This window comes from Leucopleurus acutus, assembly GCF_964270905.1.
Source record: "Leucopleurus acutus genome assembly, chromosome: 6".
Taxonomy (NCBI): Eukaryota; Metazoa; Chordata; class Mammalia; order Artiodactyla; family Delphinidae; genus Leucopleurus; species Leucopleurus acutus.
Genome location: NC_139149.1, coordinates 64,958,593 through 64,982,992, shown reverse-complemented (window position 1 = coordinate 64,982,992; position 24,400 = coordinate 64,958,593). Strand labels below are relative to the sequence as shown.

Below are 24,400 nucleotides of genomic sequence, written 5' to 3'. Positions count from 1 at the left end.
TTTTTTTGAGGAAACTCCATACTGTTTTCCACAGTGGCTGCACCAGTTTACATTCTCACCAACAATGTAATGTGGTCCCTTTTCTCCACATTCTCGCCAACATTCGTTATTTGTGGTCTTTTTGGTGATAGCCATTCTGACAGATATGAGGAGATATCTCATTGTAGTTTTGATTTGCATTTCTCTGTTGATTAGCAAGATTGAGCATCTTTTCATGTGCCTGTTGGCCATCTGTATGACTTTGGAAAAATGTCTATTCAAGTCTTCTGCCCATTTCTGTATCAGGTTGTTTGGGTTTTTTGATATTGAGTTGTATCAGTTGTTTATTAACCCTTATTGGTCATATCATTTCCAAATACTTTCTACCATTCAGTCGGTTGTCTTTTTGTTTTGTTGATGGTTTCCTTTTCTGTGAAAAAGCTTTTAAGTTTGATTAGGTCCCATCTGTTTATTTTTGCTTTTATTTACTAATTCTTTTTTTTCCCTTAGGAGACAGATCCAAAAAAATATTGCTACAATCTGTGTCAAAGAATGTTCTTTGTTCACCTCTAAGGATTGTATGGTTTCAGGTTTTACATTCAGGTCTTTAATCCATTTTGAGTTCATTTTTGTATATGGTGTGAGGAAATGATCTAATCTCATTCTTTTAGATGTAGCTGTTTAGTTTTCCCAGCACCACTTATTGCTAGGACTTCCAAAATTGTGTTGAATAAAAGTGGTGAGAGTGGGCATCCCTTGTCTTGTTCTTGAATTTAGAGGAAAGGCTTTCAGCTTTTTACCATTGTGTATGATGTTAGCTGTGGGTTTATCATAACTGACTTTTATTATGTTGAGATATGTTCCCTCTATGCCCACTTTGATGAGAGTTTTAATCATGAATGCATGTTGAATTTTGTCAAATGCTTTTTCTGTGTCTATTGAGATGATCATGTGATTTTTATCCTTTTGTTAATGAGGTGTATGACATTGATTTCTGAATATTGAACAATTCTTGCATCCCTGGAATAAATCCCTCTTGATCATGGTATATGACCCTTTTTATATATTGTTGGGTTCAGTTTGCTAGTATTTTGTTGAGGATTTTTGCATCTATATTTATCAAAGATATTGGCCTGTAATTTTCTTCTTTTTTTGTAGTGTCTTTGTCTGGTTTTGGTATCAGGGTAATGCTGGCTTCGTAGAATCCATTTAGGATTGTTCCTTCATCTTTGGTTTTTTGGAATAGTTTGTGAAGAATTGGTATTAGTTCTTCTTTATATGTTCTGTAGAATTTCCCTGTGAAGCCATCCAGTCAGTCCAGGGCTTTTGTTTGCTAGGAGTTTTTTAAATTACAAATTCTGTTTTGCTACTAGTGATCAGTCTGTTCAGATTGTCTGTTTCTTCTTTTTTTTTTTTTTTTTTGCGGTACGCGGGCCTCTCACTGTTGTGGCCTCTCCCGTTGTGGAGCACAGTCTCCGGACACGCAGGCACAGCGGCCATGGCTCACAGGCCCAGCCGCTCCGCGGCATGTGGGATCTTCCTGTACTGGGGCACGAACCCGTGTCCCCTGCATCGGCGAGTGGACTCTCAACCACTGCACCACCAGGGAAGCCCTGTCTAATTTCTTTTTGATTCAGTCTTGGCAGGTTGTACATATCTAGAAATTTGTCTATTTCTTCTAGGTTGTCCAGTTGGTTGGCATATAACTGTTGGTAGTATTCTCTTGCAATTTTTTTTTTATATCTCTGGTATCAGTTGTTATTCCTCCTTTTTTTCTTTTGTTTATTTGGTTTCTCTCTTCTTCCTGAGCCTGTCTAAAGGTTTATCAGTTTTGTTTATTTTTTTAGAGAACCAGCTCTTTGTTTCATTGATCTCTTCTCTCTTTTGGTATCTATTTCATTTATTTCTTCTCTGATCTTTATTATTTCCTTTCTTTTGCTGACTTCAGGCTTTGTTTGTATTTCTTTTTCTAATTCCTTCAGATGGTAGGTTAGGTTGTTTATTTGAAATTTTTCTTGCTTCTTGAGGAAGGCCTGTATCGCTGCAAACTTCCCACTTAGAACTGTTTTTGGTGAACCCCATAGATTTTGGAAAGTTGTATTTCCATTTTCATTTGTCTTCAGGTATTTTCTCATTTCCTATTTTCTCATTTCCTCTCTGATTTCTTCATTGACCCATAGGTGTTTTTTGTAGCATGTTGTTTAGTCTCCACATATTTGTGGTTTTCCCATTTTTCTTTCTGTAATTGATATCTAGTTTAATTCTGTTGTGGTTGGAAAAAATACTTGATATAATTTCTGTTCTCTTAAATTTGTTGAGACTTGTTTTGTGGACTAGCTTGTGATCATTCCTGGAGAACGTTCCATGTGCACTTGAAAAGAATGTGTATTCTACTATTTTTGGATGAAATGTTTTGTAGACATCTGTTAAGTTCAGCTGGTATATTGTTTCCTTTAAGACCACTGTTTCCTTACTTATTTTCTGTCTGGAAGATGTCTATTGATGTAAGTAGGATGCTCAAGTCCCTTACTACTATTTTATTGGTTTTTCCATAACATCTTATGGGAAAACCGAAATGAACTTTTTGGCCAACCCAATATTATTGTCAGTTTCTCCCTTTATATCTGTACTATTTGCTTTATATATTTAAGTGCTCCTGTTTTGGGTTTATATATGTTAACCAGTGTAAATTCCTCTTCTTGTATTGATACCTTTATCATTATATAATGTCCTTCTTTGTCTTTTGTTATAGCCTTTTTTTTTTAAAAAAAAAAGTCTGTTTTGTCCCTGCTTTCTCATCATTTCCATTTGCATGAAATACCTTTTTCCATCTCTCACTTTCAGTCTGTGTGTACCTTTAGCACTGAAGTGAGTCTCTTATGGGCAGAATGTAGATGACTCTTGTTTTTTATCCAGTCAGCCACAGTGTGTCTTTTGATTGGAGCATTTAGTTCATTGACATTTAAAGTAATTATTGATAGGTATGTACTTATCGCCATTTTATTACTTGTTTTCTGGTTGTTTTTGTAGTTTCTTCTCTGTTGATTTCTTCTTTTTGTTTCTTCCCTTGTGGTTTGATGATTTTCTTTAGTATTATGCTTGTGTTTCTTTCTTCTCAGTTTTTGTGTATTTGTTGAAGGTTTTTGATTTGTGGTTACCATGGGCTTCAATTATGTTGACTTATAACTATACCTATTTGTTTTAAACTGGTAGTTGTTTAAATTCAAACACATTCAAAAATATCTACATATTTTACTCCTTCCACTTTGTGGGTTTTTTTGTTTTGTTTTTTTGCGGTACGCGGGCCTCTCACTGTTGTGGCCTCTCCCATTGTGGAGTACAGGCTCCAGACACGCAGGCTCAGTGGCCATGGCTTACGGGCCCAGCTGCTCTGCGGCATGTGGGATCTTCCCGGACTGGGACACGAACCCGTATCCCCTGCATTGGCAGGCGGACTCTCAACCACTGCGCCACCAGGGAAGCCCCACACTTTGTGTTTTTGATGTCACATTTTATATCTTCATTTTATGCCTTCACTGTTTATATAAAGTTATAGTTGCTGTTATAATTTTTTGTGTTTTAATCTTTGTACTAGCTTATTTAAGTGGTTGTTCCTCAGCCCTAACTGTATATTTGCTTGTCCTACTGAGATTTTCCCTTTTCCATGGATTCTTACTTCCCTTCACTTGGAGAAGACCCTTTAACACTTCTTTTAGAGTTGATTTAGTATGAAACCCTTCTAGTTTCTGTCTGAGAAGTTTTTTTTTTTAGTCCCTTCTTCGTTCCTCAGTGATAATCTTGCTGGGTAGAGTATCCTAGGTTGCAGTTTTTTCCCTTTTAGCACTTTAGGTATATCATGCCACTGTCTTCTGACCTGCAAAGTTTCTGCAGAAAAATCAGCTGATAGCCTTATGGGGATTCCCTTGTATATGAATCTCTGTTTTTCTCTTGCTGCCTTTAGAATTCTCTCTTTAACTTTTGCCATTTTAATTATGGTATGTTTTGGTATGGATCTGTTTGGTTTCATCTTATTTGGGACCCTCTGTTCCTCTTGTACATAGATATCTGCTTCTTTCTTCGGGATTGGGAAGTTTTCAGCCATAATCTCATCAAATACATTTTTGATCCTCTTCTTTCTCTTTTCTCCTTCTGGGACCCCTATAATGTGAAAGTTGATATGTTTAATGTTATCCCAGAGATCTCTTAAATTGCTCTCATTTTTAAAAATTTGTTTTTCTTTTTGCTGTTCTGACTGGATGATTGCCATTATTCTGTGCAGAAGACTGCACCACTTAGCCTGCTATTCATTCCTTCTAGTGTGTTTTTTATTTCAGTTATTGAATCCTTCATTTCTGATTGGGTTTTTCTTGCTTTTTTCTAGTTCCTTGTTAAAATTCTCACTGTGTTAATCTATTCTTTTCCCTAATTCAGTTAACATTCTTATTACTAAAGCTTTGATTTCTTTTTCTGTAAGTTGCTCATTTCTGTTTCATTATTTTTTCCTGGTTATTCTCTTGCTATTTCATTTGAGACCAGTTCCTCTGCCTTTCATTTTACTTAACTTTCTCTGTCTCTATGAATTTTGGTGAAAAAGTTACCTATTGTGTCTTAAAGGTTTGTCCTTCTGCGGGATCGTTCATGTACAGACTGCATATGCCCAGTGCCCAGTGGTTGGAGAGCTGGATTTGACGTGGATGCCAGTCATGTCTTTCCTCAGGGTATAATGGCCACTATCACCTTGGTAAGAGGTGGTGCTGGAGGTGGAGGTGCCAGAGCTGTAGCCGGTTGTGAGACGAGGCTTCTCCTCTGCTCAGTGGCCGTCACTGGACTTTCAGGTGTGGGGTCTGATCCCAAGTTGGTGAAGCAGAAGCCCTGAAGGTCAGGCCTGCTCTGACTTTGTTCCCCTTAAGTGTGTGCTTTGTACTTTCCCAGCACCATGACCCTTGACCCAGAGTGGGGGAGTGCTGAAGCAAATGGGGCCTGTGTGCACTCTTGGCTTGTTTTGCTTGCAGACAGATTCTAAGCTGCACCGCCTTGCAGGTGCCAGCAGTTGTTTCTCCCCCTTCATTCAGACCCCAGCCAATCACACCCGCAGGCTCTGCCACCATTGCCCTGTCATGAAGCCACACTACAGGGCAGGTGGGGCCTTGTGGTCTCAGCATGTATTGGGAGGTGAGCTGTAGGGGAATGGCTGCTGTCAGAGTTCTGGGCTGCTTCTGATGCACTGCCTGAGTACGTACCAAGAGTGGCTGTCGCTGCTCTGCAACGAAGTTGCCTCTGAATCCACAGCTGAGCTTTCTCCTGGTCATGTGACCCCCTAGATCCAGTACCTCTTGCAACATGGAGTAAGCAGGCCTGGAGCCTTTGCTTGGCTTCGGCTGGGATATGCACTGAGGCAGTCACAGGAAACCCTGCAGCCACTGGACGGTCCTCACTCGGTTCTCTCCGCATTGCCTCATGGGCACACCAGCATGCATGCTTCTCACAAATGGAGTCCAGGCTTCCCATACTCCTCCAGTTAGTCCCAGCAGTCCTCCAGCCAACCACGGGCCTGTCCCCGCTGTGTTGGACCCTAAGAGTGAGATGCCCAGTCTGTGGCTTGAACTGCTCACTCCCCAGGGCGGGTCTCCACCCATGTAATCTTTCTTTTCTTCTGTGTCCCCTTTCAGGGGCACAGGTCCCGACCTTATTATGTCTTTTCCCTTCCTACCTGATTCCATGTGGATCTTATAGCCTTTCTTGTATGGGAGTCTTTCTGCCAGTTTCCAGTTCATCCTCAGTGAGAATTGTTTCACATGTAGATGTACTTTTGATGTGTTCATGAGGAGAAAGTGAGTTCCACATACTCCTCCTTGGCCATCTTGATTGATCCCTTGTTCTTTAATTTTTAAAACTCACTTGTAAATTGGCTGGGCCTGGTATTTTCTTTCTGGGAAGGTTTTTTTAAAAGAGATTTATATATGTTTTAGTTTTTTAGTATTTTTATTATAAGGAGTTATGAACACATCAAAAAGTAAACAGAATATTATAGTTAACTCCATGTATCCCTATACCCAGTTCCAACAACTGTCAACCCATGGGCCACCTGCCCCATCCTTACCCCTATCCACTTCGCCCAAGGAAGGCTGGGGATGTTATAATGAAGGAAATTTAAGACATTTGAGTATCTGCAGACTCTTTTTTAAAAAATATAGCCCAAGACCATTATCATGCCTTAAAATAAACAGTTCCTTAATATCAAAGAGCCAGTTGGTATCAAATTTGATGAATGTTATAAAAGGATTTAGTAATATATAAAAATATTCTGTATAAATAATATATTTTAAAATTTATTCATAAATTTATACATAAATTGTGAATGCACACAGATTGATTTATTTCTTTGAATTAGGATCCAGATACTGTCCAGATATTGTGATTGGTTTGAGATGCCTTTCCAAATGGATAGGTGTTAAAATCTTGTTACTGATTTCTGATTTGATGGGTTATTGATTTCTAACTTAATTTCATTGTGGTGATAGAACGTTATGAGTTATTTCCTTTGAAATGTACCAAGGTTTTCCTTATGACCTAATATACACTCAAGTTTTAAAATATTTCTTGTTTGCTTAAAAAGAATATGTAATTCTCTTACTATTGGTTGTGGAATTTTGAGTTAGTCCATTAAATTAAGCTTTTTAATCTCAATTTCTCTTTCTCTTTTCTTACACAAATTTTTTTTTATTGGGGAGACCAGGATATGTGTTTTACAGGATTTTTTGTTTCAGTGAGCATCCACGTGGTATAGTTTAACATATCATTCTCCTCTTTTGCATCTCTGTATTTCCGTGAATTCATAGTTGGATTCAAACAGTTGATTAGATTAAGACCTGAATTTCTTTTTCCAAGGCTGTTCATTGGTGATGATGTTTCCTTGATCATGAGGCTCGTAGTCTTCTTTTTTTGTGATATTGGCAGCCATTGATGTTCAATGCCTAGATCCTTTAGTTTATTAAAGAATTTGAATTGATATGCAAATTGTTACTTATTTGGCCAGTGGAAGCCTTTTCCGGACCTTTTGGCACAACCCTAAAAGTTTTGGATGGCTTTCTTGATATTTGAATGGGAAGATGTTACAAGCTCACCATGTGTATTTCCAGCCCCAGACCTAGAATTGGCCATTTCTCCAAGGAGCCTTGATTCCGTTTAGGGGGAAACAGTGTTTGAAGACAACAATCTGGAATGCTAGGAGTGTGCATTTCTACAGAATGCCTTCGTCATTATTTCTAAATGTTTCAGTGGACAGAACTAGAAAATTTATATTATGTGAGTGTGCATGTTTTTATTTAAAATGAAATACATCATGAGTTTAATCTGATACTTCCAATTCAAATTGAAGACCATAGGGTAACTTTTTCCCTTTCACGTCTTCCTTCTCAAGAATTCTGTTTTCTCAAGGACATGAGGGTTAGGAGAATAAGAATAACGCATATTAATCATTTGCTGTCTTTTTCATCAAGTGATCTCTGAATAGCAATGCTAAAACTACCACTAACAGTATGATCACTGAAAATGAAAAGAATCTAGTGATTCACTTCACCTCATTGATTATAGGTGTTCTGGGGTTTTTATGTCAGTTTTGATAAATTACTTCTTTTATAGGAATTTGTCCATTTCTTCTAAATTTGCATAGTTATTGACAAAAGCATGTCCTGTGTCCATCTGTATTTTTTAAATCACTGCTGTCTATGTAGCCATGTTCTTTTTATTCTTAGTGTTATTTATGTGTACTTTCCTTTTCTTCTTGCTTTACGTTATCAGAACTTTGTTGATTTCATTTTAGTCTTTTGAAGGAACAACTTTTGGCTTTATTAATTTCTTAATTTCTCCCCTTCCTTCTCTTTTCTTTGGATGTATGCTGTTGTTCTCCTCCCACTCCCTGCCCCCCAAATTCTTAGGTAGGTCACTTAGCTCATTATTCATTAGCCTTTCTTTTCTAACATAAGCATCCAAGGCATTTAATGTGTTGTTATCAATAGGAATTTGTTATAAACTCTAATTATGACAAGATTTATTTTTCTCTGATAGTTTTATGAACTTTAAAAATTTTTTTATTTTATTTTTTATTTATTATTTTTGGTTGCATTGGGTCTTTGTTGCTGCGTGTGGGCTTTCTCTAGTTGCATTGAGTGGGGGCTACTCTTCATTGCAGTGTGTGGGCTTTTCATTGCGGTGGCTTCTCTTGTTGCAGAGCATGGGCTCTAGGCACACTGGCTCAGTAGTTGTGGCTCATGGGCTGTAGAGCGCAGGCTCAGTAGTTGTGGTGCACAGGCTTAGTTGCTCCACGGCACGTGGGATCTTCCTGGACCAGGGGTTGAACCCGTGTCCTCTGCGTCGGCAGTGGATTCTTAACCACTGTGCCACCAGGGAAGTCCCCTTTTATGAACTTTTGATACCATGTTTTTGTTATCTTCCTAAGGTGACTCCCCTTCCACCCTTTTAGCAAAGCATTTTGTAGTCTTGGTTATTTCCCCTTATTTACTGTTTACATTACAACTTCATATATAGTATGGATATACCTAGTTTTGCATATTGGGTATGTTTCTGAATTTTTCTTTTCCTTCTTTCTTTTCCTGGTAGTTCTTTCACAAATCCTTATGTTGTTGAGTTTATTCCTCCCCTTTTTTTTAAAGTTAAGTTTATCAAGGTATAATTTACATACAGTAAAATTCCTTTTTTAGCCTACAATTTTGAGATTTGACAAACAGATATAGTCATAAATCCTTCATCACAGTTAAGATACAGAATAGTTGTATCATCCCCAAAGATTTGCTCCTCACATTTGGTAGTCACCCCTTCTGCTGCTCTCTTTATGGTACCTGTCTTCTCTGCATATTCAGACTAGTTGGTTTTTCTGTGACCTCAGCTCTCTGAGGAGCTTCAGAAAAGTTTTAATTTTGTAGATTATCTGGGCTTTGTTGTTGTTTAGGGTGGGAATGGTGCTCTTTCCAGTTGGACACGTTATTTTTCTTATCAAGTCTTTTGCATTAACACTACCATTTGAATATCTTTCTCCCACATATGTATTTTTTTAATACTCATGTATATCTTCATTGAAGTTTTATTTAGTGCTAAAATGATATCTTTGTTCATTTTGTAATTTGTATTTGAAATCTTTTAAAGTTTAAAGAGTATCATTTTAACAGGTAAGTTTCAAGTTTATGAATTCTCTGAACTTCTCCCTACTTTCTAGTTCTGTTTTTCAAATTAAATATTAGTGTATGTTATCCTGAGTTTTACTCTACTATTAGAGGATATGTTTTGTTAATATATAATCAAAGCAATGATAGAGAAATTTCATGTTAGAAAAGTATATCATTTTTTGATTTCCAGATTTATTATTCATTTGTACTTATTATTGTAGTGTACCTAGCTAATTTTAAGACCATGTGAAAATTCTTTGACGAATACATCTTTGTACTAAAGGGATTGATTTTTACTACCAAGAAATTATTCATATTGATAAGATTTGAAAATATTTCATCTGAGCTACTAACGTCTCTTGTTTTTTATAATGTGTTATTATAAATGGTTTGTGATAGCTTATTTCTTAACAGCCACAATTTATTGAATTGATTTTAAATGCTGTTGTGTTATTTAAATAAATATCTATGTAATATTTCATCATGTTGGAAATAGTATTGCATATGCTAATCAATTTTACCTCCTCATCACTTTTCATGGACATTAATAGTGACTAAGTTTTTTTTTTTTCTTTCTTTTTACCTTTCTAGGTTATTTTAGTGTCTGCCAATAAATTGACTCGTTATATAGAACCATGCCAGTTAACAGAAGATTTTGGTGGGAGTCTCACCTATGATCATATGGACTGGTTAAATAAGAGGCTGGTTGGTATATTACAATGAGAAACATGTTATTATATATAAATAAGACATTTTGATAGCTTTTTAGTTTTAATTAACTGAAAGGTAGACTGTTTACTTTTTACAAAACTAAAGAAATATAATGCATACCACATGATAGCATAATGCTTGAAGGCATATACTCTGGAGTCAGACTCACAAATATTAGCTATTACTGTTGTCATTAGTAGCAGTATTATAGTCAAAGTTGTAAATCTTTTGAATTGAATAACAGCAGCATAATTTCCTGAGAGGTAATCTAGTTGATACACCGATTTTTTTTATACAGCATGTTCTTATTAGTTATATATTTTATACATATTAGTGTATATATGTCAATCCCAATCTTGCAATTCATCCCACCACAACCCCTCCCCCCGCTTTCCCCCATCAGTGTCCATACATTTGTTCTCTACATCTGTGTCTCTATTTCTGCCTTGCAAACCAGTTCATCTGTACCATTTTTCTAGATTCCACATATATGCGTTAATATACAATATTTGTTTTTCTCTTTCTGATGTATTTCACTCTGTATGACAGTCTCCAGGTCCATCCACGTCTCTACAGATTACCCAGCTTCGTTCTTTTCATGGCTGAGTAATACTCCGTTGTATACATGTTCCACATCTTCTTTATCCATTCATCTCTTAATGAGCATTTAGGTTGCTTCCTTGTCCTGGCTATTGTAAATAGTGCTGCAGTGAACATTGTAGTACATGACTCTTTTTGAATTATGGTTTTCTCAGGGTATGTGACCAGTAGTGGGATTGCTGGGTCATATGTTAATTCTGTTTCTGGTTTTTTAAGGAACCTCCATGCTGTTGTCCATAGTGGCTGTATCAATTTACATTCCCACCAACTGTGCCAGAGGGTTCCCTTTTCTCCACACCCTCTCCAGCATTTGTTATTTGTAGATTTTCTGATTATGCCCATTCAAACTGGTGTGAGGTGATACCTCATTGTAGTTTTGATTCGCATTTCTCTGATAATTAATGATGCTGGCAGCTTTTCATGTGCCTCTTGGCCATCTGTATATCTTCTTTGGAGAAATGTCTATTTAGGTCTTCTGTCCATTTTTTGATTGGTTGTTTGTTTTCTTAATATTGAGCTATATGAGCTTTTTCTATATTTTGGAGATTAATCCTTTGTCCATTGATTTGTTTATAAATACTTTCTCCCATTGTGATGGTTGTCTTTTCATCTTGTTTATGGTTTCCTTTGCTCTGCAAAAACTTTTAAGTTTCATTAGGTCCCATTTGCTTATTTTTGTTTTTATTTCCATTACTCTAGGGATGGGTCAAAAAAGGTCTTGCTGTGGTTTATGTCAAAGAGTGTTCTTCCTATGTTTTCCTCTCTAAGAATTTTATAGTGGCCGGTCTTACATTTAGGTCTTTGATCCATTTTGAGTTTATTTTTGTATATGGTGTTAGGGAGTGTTCTAATTTCATTCTTTGACATATAGCTGTCCAGTTTTCCCAGCACCACTTATTGAAGAGTCTGTCTTTTCTCCATTGTATATCCTTGCCTCCTTTGTCATAGATTAGTTGACCATAGGTGCATGGTTTTATTTCTGGGCTTTCTATCCTGTTCCATTGATCTGTATTTCATTTTTTGTGCCAGTATAAAATTTTTTTGTGCCAATACAAAATATTGTCTTGATTACTGTTGCTTTGTAGTATAGTCTGAAGTCAGGGAGTCTGATTCCTCCAGCTCTGTTTTTTTCCCTCAAGATTGCTTTGGCTATTCAGGGTCTTTTGTGTCTCCTTACAGATTTTAAGATTTTTTGTTCTAGTTCTGTAAAAAATGCCATTGGTAATTTGATAGGGATTGCATTCAGTCTGTAGATTGCTTTCGGTAGTATAGTCATTTTCACAGTATTCATTCTTCCAATCCAAGAACATGGTATATCTCTCCATCTATCTGTGTTATCTTTGATTTCTTTCATCAGTGTCTTATAGTTTTCCGAACACAGGTCTTTTACCTCCTTAGGTAGGTTTATTCCTAGGTATTTTATTCTTTTTTTGCAGTGGTGAATGGGATTGTTTCCTTAATTTCTCTTTCTGATCTTTCATTGTTAGTGTATAGGAATGCAAGAAATTTCTGTGCATTAATTTTGTATCCTGCAACTTTACCAAATTCATTGATTAGCTCTAGAAGTTTTCTGGTGGCATCTTTAGGATTCTCTATGTATAGTATCATATCATCTGCAAACAGTGACAGTTTTACTTCTTCTTTTCCAATTTGTATTGCTGTTATTTCTTTTTCTTCTCTGCTGTGGCTAGGACTTCCAAAACTATGTTGAATAATAGTGGTGAGAGTGGACATCCTTGTCTTGTTCCTGATCTTAGAGGAAATGGTTTCATTTTTTCACCATTGAGAATGCTGTTTGCTGTGGGTTTGTCATATCTGGCCTTTATTATGTTGAGGTAGGTTCCTTCTCTGCCTGCTTTCTGGAGAATTTTTTATCATAAATGGGTGTTAAATTTTGTCAGAAGCTTTTTCTGCATCTGTTGAGATGATCATATGGTTTTTATTCTTCAGTTTTTTAATATGGTATATCACATTGATTGATTTGCATATATTGAAGAATCCTTGCATCCCTGGGATAAATCCCACTTGGTCATGGTGTTTGATCCTTTAAAGTGTTGTTGGAGTCTGTTTGCTAGTATTTTGTTGAGGATTTTTGCATCTATATTCATCAGTGATATTGGTCTGTAGTTTTCTTTTTTTGTAGTATCTTTGTCTGGTTTTGGTATCAGGGTGATGGTGGCCTCATAGAATGAATTTGGGAGTGTTCCTTCCTCTGCAATTTTCTGGAAGAGTTTGAGAAGGATGGGTGTTAGCTCTTTTCTAAATGTTTGATAGAATTCACCTGTGAAGCCATCTGGTCCTGGACTTTTGTTTGTTGGAAGATTTTTAAGCACAGTTTCAATTTCATTACTTGTGATTGGTCTGTTCATATTTTCTCTTTCTTCCTGGTTTTGTCTTGGAAGTTTCTACCTTTGTAAGAATCTATGCATTTCTTCCAGGTTGTCCATTTTATTGACATAGAGTTGCTTGCAGTAGTTTCTTATGATGCTTTATATTTCTGAGGTGTCTGTTGCAGCTTCTCCTTTTTCATTTTAATATTATTGGTTTGAATCCTCTCCCTCTTTTTCTTGATGAGTCTGGCTAAAGGTTTATCAGTTTTGTTTATCTTCTCAAAGAACCAGGTTTTAGTTGATCTTTGCTATTGTTTCCTTCATTTCTTTTTCATTTATTTCTGCTCTCATCTTTATGGTTTCTTTCCTTCTGCTAACTTTGGGTTTTGTTCTTCTCTAGTTCCTTTAGGTGTAAGGTTAGATTGTTTATTTGAGATTTTTCTTGTTTCTTGTTTCTTGAGGTAGGATTGCTTTTGCTGCATCCCATAGGTTTTGGATCATCGTGTTTTTGTTGTCGTTTGTCTCTAGGTATTTTTTTATTTCTTTGATTTCTTCAGTGATCTCTTGGTTATTTAGTAAGGTATTGTTTAGCCTCCATGTGTTGTATTTTTTCTTTTTTTTCCCTGTAATTTATTTCTAATCTCATAGTATTGTGATCAGAAAAGATGCTTGGTGTGATTTCAATTTTCTTAAATTTACCGAGGCTTGATTTGTGATCCAAGATGTGATCTATCATTGAGAATGTTCTGTGGGCACTTGAGAAGAAAGTGTAATCTGCTGTTTTCAGATGGAATGTCCTATAAATATCAATTAAATATATCTGGTCTATTGTGTCATTTAAAGCTTTTGTTTCCTTATTAATTTTCTGTCTGGATGATCTGTCCACTGGTGTAAGTGAGGTGTTAAAGTCCCCCACTATTATTGTGTTACTGTCGATTTCCTCTTTTATAGCTGTTAGCATTTGCTTTATGTATTGATATGCTCCTGTGTTGGGTGCATATATATTTAGAATTGTTATAACTTCTTGGATTGATCCCTTTATCATTTTGTAGTGTCCTTCCTTGTCTCTTGTAAGATTCTTTATTTTAAAGTCTATTTTATCTGAGTATTGCTGTTCCAGCTTTCTTTTGATTTCCATTTGCATGGAATATCTTTTTCCATCCCCTCACTTTCTGTCTGTATGTGTCCCTTCTAAAGTGGATCTCTTGTAGACAACGTATATATGCGTCTTCTTTTGTATCCATTCAGTGAGCCTGTGTCTTTTGGTTGGAGCTTTTAATCCATTCACATTTAAGGTAAGTATTGATATGCATGTTCCTATTACCATTTTCTTAATTGTTTTGGGTTTGTCTTTGTAGGTCCTTTTCTTCTCTTATGTTTCCCACTTAGAGAAGTTCCTTTAGCATCTGTTGTAGAGCTGGTTTGGTGGTGCTGAATTCTCTTAGTTTTTGCTTGTCTATAAAGCTTTTGATGTCTCTGTCAAATCTGAATGAGATCCTTGCTGGGTAGAGTAATCTTGGTTGTAGGTTCTTACCTTTCATCACTTTAAATATATCATGCCACTCCCTTCTGGCTTGTAGAGTTTCTGCTGAGAATCAGCTGTTAACCTTATGGGAGTTCCCTTATATGTTATTTGTTGTTTTTCCCTTGTTGCTTTTTTTTTTTTAAACATCTTTATTGGGGTACAGTTGCTTTACAATGGTGTGTTAGTTTCTGCTTTATAACAAAGTGAATCAGTTATACATATACATATGTTTCCATATCTCTCCCCTTGTTGCTTTTAATAATTCTTCTTTGTCTTTAATTTTTGTCAATTTGATTACTGTGTGTCTTGGTGTGTTTCTCCTTGGGTTTATCCTGCCTGAGATATCCTGCACTTCCTGGACTTGGGTAGCTATTTCCTTTCCCATATTAGGGAAGTTTTTGACTGTAATCTCTTTAAATATTTTCTCGGGTCCTTTCTGTCTCTTCTTCTTCTGGGAGACTGTAATGCATTTGAATGAATGTTGGTGCATTTAATTTTGTCCCAGAGGTCTCTTAGGCTGTCTTCATTTCTTTTAATTCTTTTTTCTTTATTCTGTTCTGTGGCAGTTAATTCAACTTTTCTGTCTTCCAGGTCGCTTATTTGTTCTTCTGCATCAGTTATTCTGCTATTGATTCCTTCCAGTGTATTTTTCATTTCAGTTATTGTGTTGTGCATCTCTGTTTGTTTGTTCTTTAATTCTTCTAGGTCTTTGTTAAACCTTTCTTGCATCTTCTCGATCTTTGCCTGTGTTCTTTTTCCGAGGTCCTAGATCATCTTCACTATTATTATTCTGAATTCTTTTTCTGGAAGGTTGCCCATCTTCACTTCATTTAGTTGTTTTTCTGGGGTTTTATCTTGTTCCTTCATCTGGTACATAGTCCTCTGCATGTCCTTTTGTGTGTCTTTCTGTGAATGTGGTTTTCATTCCACAGTCTTCAGGATTGTAGTTCTTCTTGTTTCTTCTGTCTGCCCTTGATACACTATTTTCAGAGAGGATATTTAGACATCAATTTGAGTTGAAAAGCAGTTTGACAGGTTAAGGTTTTCATTTCTGAAAATATATCTTCTTTTTCAGAGCAGACTTTGGAAATTTGCCGCTCTGTATAATATAGTATTGTTTAATTGAACTGCCAGGGACTAAAAGAAAAAACTTAAAATTTGCTCACATTAGATTATATGCTAATTTTTTTTGAAGAATAATGAACTTTTGGATATTTGAGAATGGATAACCAGTTCTATTTTCACCATATTTGAACAATGATATAAAACCAATGAGTGTCTATTTTATTCTAAGCAGACTTGCCCAAATCCCTTTTTTGAAATATTTTAAGAAATCATGTTAAGATTATAACTAATTTATTTTTATGCTACATACTTATATAGAAAACTTTTTAAGTATTAACATGCAACCAGAATGATTAATAGAATAACATAAAGAAAAGTTCTTTAACTGGAATTAGAGGGTTAGAACTGGTCTGAATAATGTTCATGTAGTTAAAACTGTTGTTGGTGCACATATTTCTCAAGGGAACAGGAATAAATATAAACTTGTCTCAGGAATAAAAATAATTTCTTAATGTGCTTAAATTAAAAAAATTCTTTATCCATTAAAACTATTCATTGTTTTAGGAAGCAGTTTTGTCTTCATTGTTTTAATTTTGTCTTCATTGTCTGCATTGTTTATGCTGTGTGGTCTGGTGATTAAAGTGTACTAAGTGAGGTCCAGAGAGGGAACCAGAATCCTGCTTGACTAATTCTGTTGCTCTTAGTTGAAAATCCTTATGTACATATCAACTTTTAAGATCATCCTTAACATGTTAATAAAATCTCATACTTTAGGTTTTTGAGAAGTTTACAAAGGAATCTACATCATTATTAGATGAACTTGCTTTGATTAACAATGGAAGTGATAAAGGAAATCAGCAAGAGAAAGAAAGGTAAGTGTCTAGTGTCCTACAATTACACCTTTGCAAAGCTATAATTAGTGTGTTAAAAGATAACCTCTGTTGTTAATGCAAGCCAAGAGAACTAAGGTAAGCAAGCCTCCATTCAATCAAACTTGGCCTATAAAAGTTGTATTAAATTTATTTTTTAATACTTGAGAATTTGCTTTACATATAAAATTTATTGATTTGAATCCAGGTTTCTTTACAGAAGACTTTTAATTTTGTTGAATAATAATATATTTACCTTTTCTTGACACTGTGTAAAATAATTATTTAGCAAGAACATGTTTTCAGAAGGAAACAATTTTCTGCCTTTTTAGAGTTTTACTTTGCTTGTAAAGAATATGGAAAAGGTTGCAGCTTGAAATAAAATCATTATAACCTTATTTACATATGTTAGCACTTAAATGCCTATCTTGTGGAACTCCTACATCCTTGTAAAATATGTGATATTCATGAGTTTAACTTCAGGAATTTAGTATTTTATGACACTGGATCTAATTGTAACTACCTAGATTTATCATTTTACAGATTTCCATTGAACTTTTCAACCTCAACAGTTTTCAGACCAATTTCCTTTCCCCAGGTAAAAAGTACTGTAGGAAGCAAATTAATCCTCAGTAACAAAGTAGTCACTAGGCAGTAATTTTTCATTAAGAAATTTGAAAGGATCAGCACTCATCCTTGTCTATCTCTTTTGAATCTGACCTTGAAAATACAATGGAACCTTGATAGAATGCATCTTGTTCTTCCATGAATCCAAATATAGTCGCAGACTAGTTAACTGAGATAATGATATAGGAGGAATGTGAGAAGATCATAGTTTAACACCAAATCTTGATTTAAAATAAAGTAAAAATACGAAAACAAATGGTTTGAATATAAATCTAAAGTTACAACAAACATTTAGGAACATTACTATCTTATAGATAGACACCATATAAAAATGTAAATAACAATTTTACATATATGTAAATATGTGAGTGTGTGTATAGACATCACACACACATACTTATATACTATGGAATTGAAAATAGCACTCAAGTTACTTGACAAAAATATGCCAAACCTGTTGCTTTCTGAGTAGTCCAGCAGAGTAAATCTGGTGTTTCTCAAAATCATGTTCTCCAGGAAAGACATCCTAAGAGGGTACTGGTAGAAAATGAGTTCATGGTCATAGAGTTTAATGCTGTTTACTATGTTTCCGTCTTTGGGAATGACTGTAAACATTTACAGATTACATGTTCTGAGAAAGTGTTGCAGTAAAGAAACCTGTTTAATTGCTTTCTTAAAATTTCCTGTACTTACATGACAGTGGAACCCCATCTTCTCTGCTCAGTAGTATCTCATTCAGTGTTTTGGGAAACACTGGGAAACGGTGGTTTGTGTGACTACATGAAGTGTCAAGTGAAATCTTGTATTTGCCAATCCCTCCCTAAGGAACTCAAGTGTTATTACTTAGTCTCTTTTAAACCCCACACAATGAAGTCCCTCTTGCAAATTTTCATCACCTTCTTTATGTCAGTCCTCAGGAAACATCTGGGCTATACAAGAGGTGAAGGCCTAGATCAGTTGACAAAAGTGAAATGTATAGAGCAAGACCTGTCAGTTACAGTAGCAAGGCCCTAGGCTTTGATTTGCCAGGTACTCTATCTTTCCTTCATCTTCTCCACTTTCCATATATGTTTAAGAAAATAAAGCCCATATAGTCCAGCTGCAAGTGAAACATGATTAGTACATAAAGAGTGTACATCTGCTAGGGTACACATACATACGAATATCAAGATTGCTATAGATAGGTAAACTTTGGATTGGAGGATGGCTGCACGTGATTTTAATGTTAATGTTTCTGGATTATTATATAGTGACAAATTTCAGTTTGAAGCAGATATCCAGTGGAAAAATAATAAAATGGATTCCTTTGATATACTTGAAATAATACTGTAGTTAATAATGATAAATTATATTTTTCCAAGTAGTATATTTTGTTTTTTATCACATAGATATTTCTTTGGCTACTAGTGTTTAATTATCTGTAATGGGTTTCCTGATGCTTAAGAGAAATTAGCCTGGTAGGACAGTATGCTTCAGATTTTCATATTTGTAGGCCCCTGTTTTGGTAAGTATATGTAAAGGATTTTTTTAAGTTATATAAATAGAAATATATATAGTTAAAAAAAATACTCTTTTGGTGCTTGCCAGGTCTGTGGATTTAAACTTTCTTCCATCAGTTGATCCTGAAACTGTTCTTCAGACAGGTAAGATGAAAAAACATATTTATCAGTGATAATCATAATCCATTAAACCAACCATACATTAATTGGCTCATGAAATAAACATTGATTTGAGTATGTATTATGTTGTAGAAACTGAAGGAGAAGTGTTTCAAACTGCTCTTTGGTTTAGCCTAAGAGTGTGTTAATAAACTCTACAATATTAAAAATTATTAATAATGATCAATTATCTTGAAATATTTGAATTTATTTCTTTATGACATGAAGATAAAAATTTCTATTTGATGGGTTTGCTATGAGGATTATTGAATATGCATTGTGTTTCTAGCATTGTACTTTTATGTATTTTCATATTTCATTCTTCTAAGTACTCCTTGAGATAATTAGTATTATTTTCTCTACTTGAGGAAGCCAAGGCTTAGAGATATTAAAAAACTTGTTCAAGATCAAATAACTATTAAGTTCTACCACCATAGCACTAAAAAAAGGTCTAAATCCAAAGCCACTAGTTGTACTGTTTTACAATCATCTGTGTAAAAACACTTAGCACCTTGCAATGGCCTTTCACGTAGTGTGTGTTCAGTGCTGCATGGTTTGTATATTCCAGCCCCAATAGCTTTAGTAGTAGTTTCACAGATTCTAGAGAACACATTGGAATTCTTTTAAATGAAAATACCTTAATTTTATTTCTGATATATTTTTCTAATAGGGCATAGTTCTAATCCTACTGCATGGCAGGTACTATTCTAAGCACTTTATGTATGCTAACTCATTTATGCTTCACTACAACCCACTGAAGTAGGTACTGTTGTCACCCCAATGTTAAGATGGGGAAACTGAGGCATTAAAAGGTTTAGTAACTTGGGCAGATTACACAACTAGTAATGCTAGATTTGGGACTTTAACCAAGGCAGTTTGGTTTCGAAGTATGGTCTTTGAAATCATTATGTGGTTCTGCTTCTCTAATGTAAATGGTATCCACAAGGAGCACATTAAAGGTAACAGTCATCAAAGAAGAAAAAATATATATATTCTGATCTTAATGACTTTTATGGAAATATATATATAAAGAATATGAATGTGTGTGTGTATATATATAGAAAGACTTTCCATAAGTCTTCAAAACAGGTGTCATTCCAATTATAAAGTATAATAAAGAGTAAAGAAATAAATTCTGAATATCTTCGTTGGATCGATTCAGTTTTCCTGAGTTTTTTCAGTACAATTTAGATCTTACTTCCTGAAAGAACAAAGAAATAATTGTAATCTGTGAATTACTGCATGTTTAGAAGGTACAAGAGACTGTCAGTAAAAATATTGCTTTAGATTCAAAACTTAGTTCCATGTTTATATTTGTTTTAAAAGCTGCTTAAACCTTTGAATTCAGAAACTTGTTACATTTGTATTTTAGAATTATCTGTATATGTCACTAAGTCCTTTTTAATATGCTATTGACTCTTAAAGTAGAAAGAGTATAAAATGGGGACGTTTAAAACAATCTTGGATATTCTTCAGAAATTGGAAATACCTCCAAATCATAATAAAAACTGTTTCTATTATTTAAAGCCATTTAAGTTTAGGACATTTTCTTGAATAGAGATGAAGAGAAGAGAATTTAAATGTCTGCATATTTTGGGTTCCTTAATGATAATTGGAATAGTATTATCCTAGAAAAACAATTTGCAATTTATTCACTTAAAAAAATTTTTTTTTTTCTTTTTTGATAGAAAGGGTAGTTTTCTTTGTTTTGGATGCCGGCAACTGAGGTGTAGGGCAGACTCCTGTCCAAAGGCCAACTCCCTCCTCCCCGACTGACGATCAGTGGGCAGGAGCTATTACAGACGGAGGGAGAGGGCTACATGCAGAAACAGCACAGTCAGCTCTGACAGTCATCTTGAAATTGGCCATCAGTGGTCTGACCAGCGTCATCTTGTAAAATTGTTAATGTTATACTTACAGCTTTAGATGTTGCACATTCTATAATTTTAACTTCTTGTGCATGAGTGATTTTCTCCATGAGTTTGCTGTAATCAAATGATATTGAGTGCAGTTCTTACATTAGTGTGGCCCCTCACGATTCACAGTTAATATGTTGTAGAAATTTATATAAATAGAGATTACTTAAATGTTATTTTGTACCAGTAGTAAAGACTTTCTCTCTTTAATCATACATTTGTTACACACCAACATTTCTTTTAGGTGCTATGATTAAGGTTATGGATTAATAGTGAAATCCTACAACATAATGCTTAGTATTGATTAGTACTATCAGACAAAACATACTAATTAGTACCATCAGACAGAAATCCCAGATTATAATTGTACTTTACAGAGAAATGGTTGGCACAATGTCCTGAGGATTGAATCCACCAATAACAAGAATGTGATAGATAGAAAGATAGTTAGGGCTAGAAAATATATATGCCATATATACTATAAACTTACTATATAGTATGGCATATATAGTATATATGACACAGATCTTCCTCAACTTACAATGTGATTACATCCTGATAAACCCATCGTAAGTTGAAAATATCATGTTGAAATGCATTTAATACACCTGAAGTACCGAACATCATAGCCTAGCCTACCTTAAACGTGCTCAGAACACTTACAGTAGACTACAGTTGGGCCAAATCATCTAAAACAAAGCCTATTTTATAATACAGTGTTTAATATCTCATGTAATTTATTGAATAATGTACTGAAAGTGAAAAACAGAACAGTTGTATGTGTACAGAATGGTTGTCAGTATATCAGTGTTTACCCTCATGATCATGTGGCTGACTAGGAGTTGCAGTTCACTGCTGCTGCCCAACATCACAAAAGAGTATCGTACTGCATATTGCTAGCCCAGAAAAAGAAAAACATCAAAATCTGAAGTACGGGTTCAACTGAATGCACCATCATAAAGTCGAAAAATTGTAAATCAAACCATCGTTAAATTGGGGACTGTCTGTATATGATAGAGCTGTGATATACGACATAGTATATATCCATATGTATATGTATGCATGCAGTTTTCCTATTTATTTCTATATAAATTGAGAAATTGCATTTTAGTACTTAAGACCTGGTAGGTAAATATATAGGCAGATACGTTCTAAAAATACATAGGCAGGGACTTCCCTGGTGGTCCAGTGGCTAAGACTCCGAGCTCCCAATGCAGGGGGCCTGGGTTCAATCCCTGGTCAGGGAACTAGATCCCATGTGCCGCAACTAAAGATCCCCCACGCCACAACGAAGATCCTGTGTGCTGCCACTAAGGCCTGGTGCATCCAAATAAATAAAAAAAAAAAAAAAAAAAAAATACATAGGCAGATACGTTCTAAAAATAAGGGATTAGAATTGAGAAGATTGAGAAGTAAGATTTATATTTCTTTATGGGCATTAATTATAAGTATCTTTCCTTCTTAAAGGACATGAATTGTTATCCGAATTACAGCAGCGTCGATTTAATGGCTCAGATGGAGGGGTCTCGTGGTCTCCTATGGATGATGAACTACTAGCACAGCCACAGGTTATGAAATTATTAGATTCACTGAGAGAGCAATATACCCGCTACCAGGAAGTTTGTAGGCAACGTAGTAAGCGTACACAGTTAGAAGAGATTCAACAGAAGGTGATGCAGGTAGGTGTCTGATTCCAACATATTAAACTCTTTTTAAAATCTAAATTTTTTTATGTGTGTGTGTAATTTCTACTCTGTACCTGATTTTATACTATGCCTTATTTACATTATATAGAGAACTTTAGAAATGTCAAACCAGACTCTCAAACTATTTTTACAATTAGTATTTGCGTTTAAATTATATTATTTCTACAGTGATGACATTGAGCATTCAGCTCACTCTATCAGAATTTCAAAAATAACTAGCTGTTGGAAACATCACCTGTGGTCTCTGTATTCTTGTAATAAATAACATTTTATTGTTGACCTTAGATTTATTTTAAATTTCTAATAACTTTGTTGTTGTTGTTAATTTGGGCATTATGAAGAGTTTTTCTGTCCTAGCAAAATGTTAATGTGTAATATAAGTAATTATAATATTAAGTTTCCTTATTTATGATACTGATAGAAAACTTCAAGTAGATTTAATTCTTATGAATTTTTAGTTCCTTTTAAAATTGATTTTTATAAGTAGGCAAAAAATGCTAAAAATCGATACTAAGGAAGACATTTCTGTATTTAGACTACATTCTGGATTTTGATCTGTTGAATTATTAAGAAGTAAATCTTAAATATTTCACTTTAAAAATCCAGATTAGGGGATTCCCTGGTGGCGCAGTGGTTGAGAGGCCGCCTGCCGATGCAGGGGACACGGGTTTGTGCCCTGGTCCGGGAAGATCCCACATGCCGCGGAGCGGCTGGGCCCCTGAGCCTGTGCTCCGCAACGGGAGAGGCCACAACAGTGAGAGGCCCGCGTACCGCAAAAAAAAAAAAAAAAAAATCCAGATTAGAAGTGTCCCAAAGTTTTTAATCTACATTCATTTATTAGATAAGTATTTGTTAAGTACTTATTATATAGAAGGCATTGTGCTTTTTCTACAGGATATAAAGGTGAACTTGAGTTTTGCTACATTAAACTTAAGAGGGGAGAGAAAGTGTTAGGTGTCACAAGGGAATGACTGAAGTGCTGTGGGCATTCAATGGAGGGATTATTCCCCTGGTTGCAAGTGATCTCGGAAGACTTAGTGGAAAGAGGTAGTGCTTGAGCTTGTCCCCAAGAATGTGTAAGATTTCACCAGGCACCTCCTTTAGGTTTTAAAGGAGAACTGGCATTCTGTGGAGGAGAAAGAATAGCATGAATAAACAATAACATGAAATCCCAGGTTCTACTGAAGAAAAAGGCAGCAGTAGGCACCAGGGAAAGTGTTTGGCCTTTGAGTCATGGAACATAGTGAGCATGCTCTGAATCCCAGTTCTTCCACTTATTTGCTGTGTGATTATGGTCACATTATTCACCCACCTGAGCCTCAGTTTGACTTCCTTCTTTCTTTATTCCCCTTCTTCTCTTTCTCTCTCTTCCTTCCTTCTTTCATTACATAAAACAGGGGTAACAGGAGCTCTTTTGAAAGGTTTGTTGAAAGAACCCAGCACTCAGCTAATGGAAGCTATTATATTTGTTCCCATTGAACTAGATTGTAGCCTAGAATTCTAATTCAGCTGTTGGAAAACTTGTTCTGTAAAGGGCCACATAGTAAATGTTTAGGCTTCTTGGACCATACAGTTTTTCTTGAACCTGTGGCTATTTAACTGCCATTGTAATGCATAGTCATTACGTAAACAAATGTGTTTGGCTGTTTCAGTAAAACTTTATTTATAAAAACAAGTGGTAGGGCTTCCCTGGTGGCGCAGTGGTTGAGAGTCCGCTTGCTGATGCAGGGGACACGGGTTCGTGCCCCGGTCCGGGAAAATCCCACATGCCGCGGAGCGGCTGGGCCCGTGAGCCATGGCCGCTGAGCCTGCGTGTCCGGAGCCTGTGCTCCGCAACGGGAGAGGCCCGCGTACTGCAAAAACAAACAAACAAACAAACAAGTGGTAGGCTAGAATTGGCCTGCAAGCTGTAGTTTGCTGACCCCTGACTAGAGCATCAGGGTGTCATGGGGAAAAAGGCTTGAAAGGAGGGAAGGAGTTGGATCATGGAAGATCTTGAATTCCAGGCAACAGGATTTAGGCTTTATCTCATGATAACTACATAGAAACTGAAGATTTCTGAGCATATGTTAATTATATATAATTTTTTCTACATAATATATTCATAAATTAAAGATAGCTTGTATTAAACTCAGGTAAACTTTAAATAGCTTGAGAGTATCTTTGAAAACCATAAAGATGAAATAGCATAGTGGTATACAAGTACCCCAGTAACCTGGGTCCACTCTCTTC

At 35.5% G+C, this 24,400-nt stretch overlaps 1 protein-coding gene across 3 annotated transcripts in view; it reads left to right on the top strand.

Annotated features, from left to right (window-relative positions):
* Positions 1–24,400, top strand: part of SESTD1 (SEC14 and spectrin domain containing 1) — a 132,747-nt gene that overhangs the window by 77,863 nt on the left and 30,484 nt on the right. For all 3 annotated transcript variants that reach the window (XM_082841907.1, XM_082841906.1, XM_082841905.1), the window contains exons 6-9: positions 9,753–9,866; positions 16,167–16,264; positions 18,476–18,531; positions 21,930–22,141. In XM_082841907.1, coding sequence (XP_082698033.1) covers positions 9,753–9,866; positions 16,167–16,264; positions 18,476–18,531; positions 21,930–22,141 — 480 coding nt within the window. The remainder of the gene's footprint in view (positions 1–9,752; positions 9,867–16,166; positions 16,265–18,475; positions 18,532–21,929; positions 22,142–24,400) is intronic.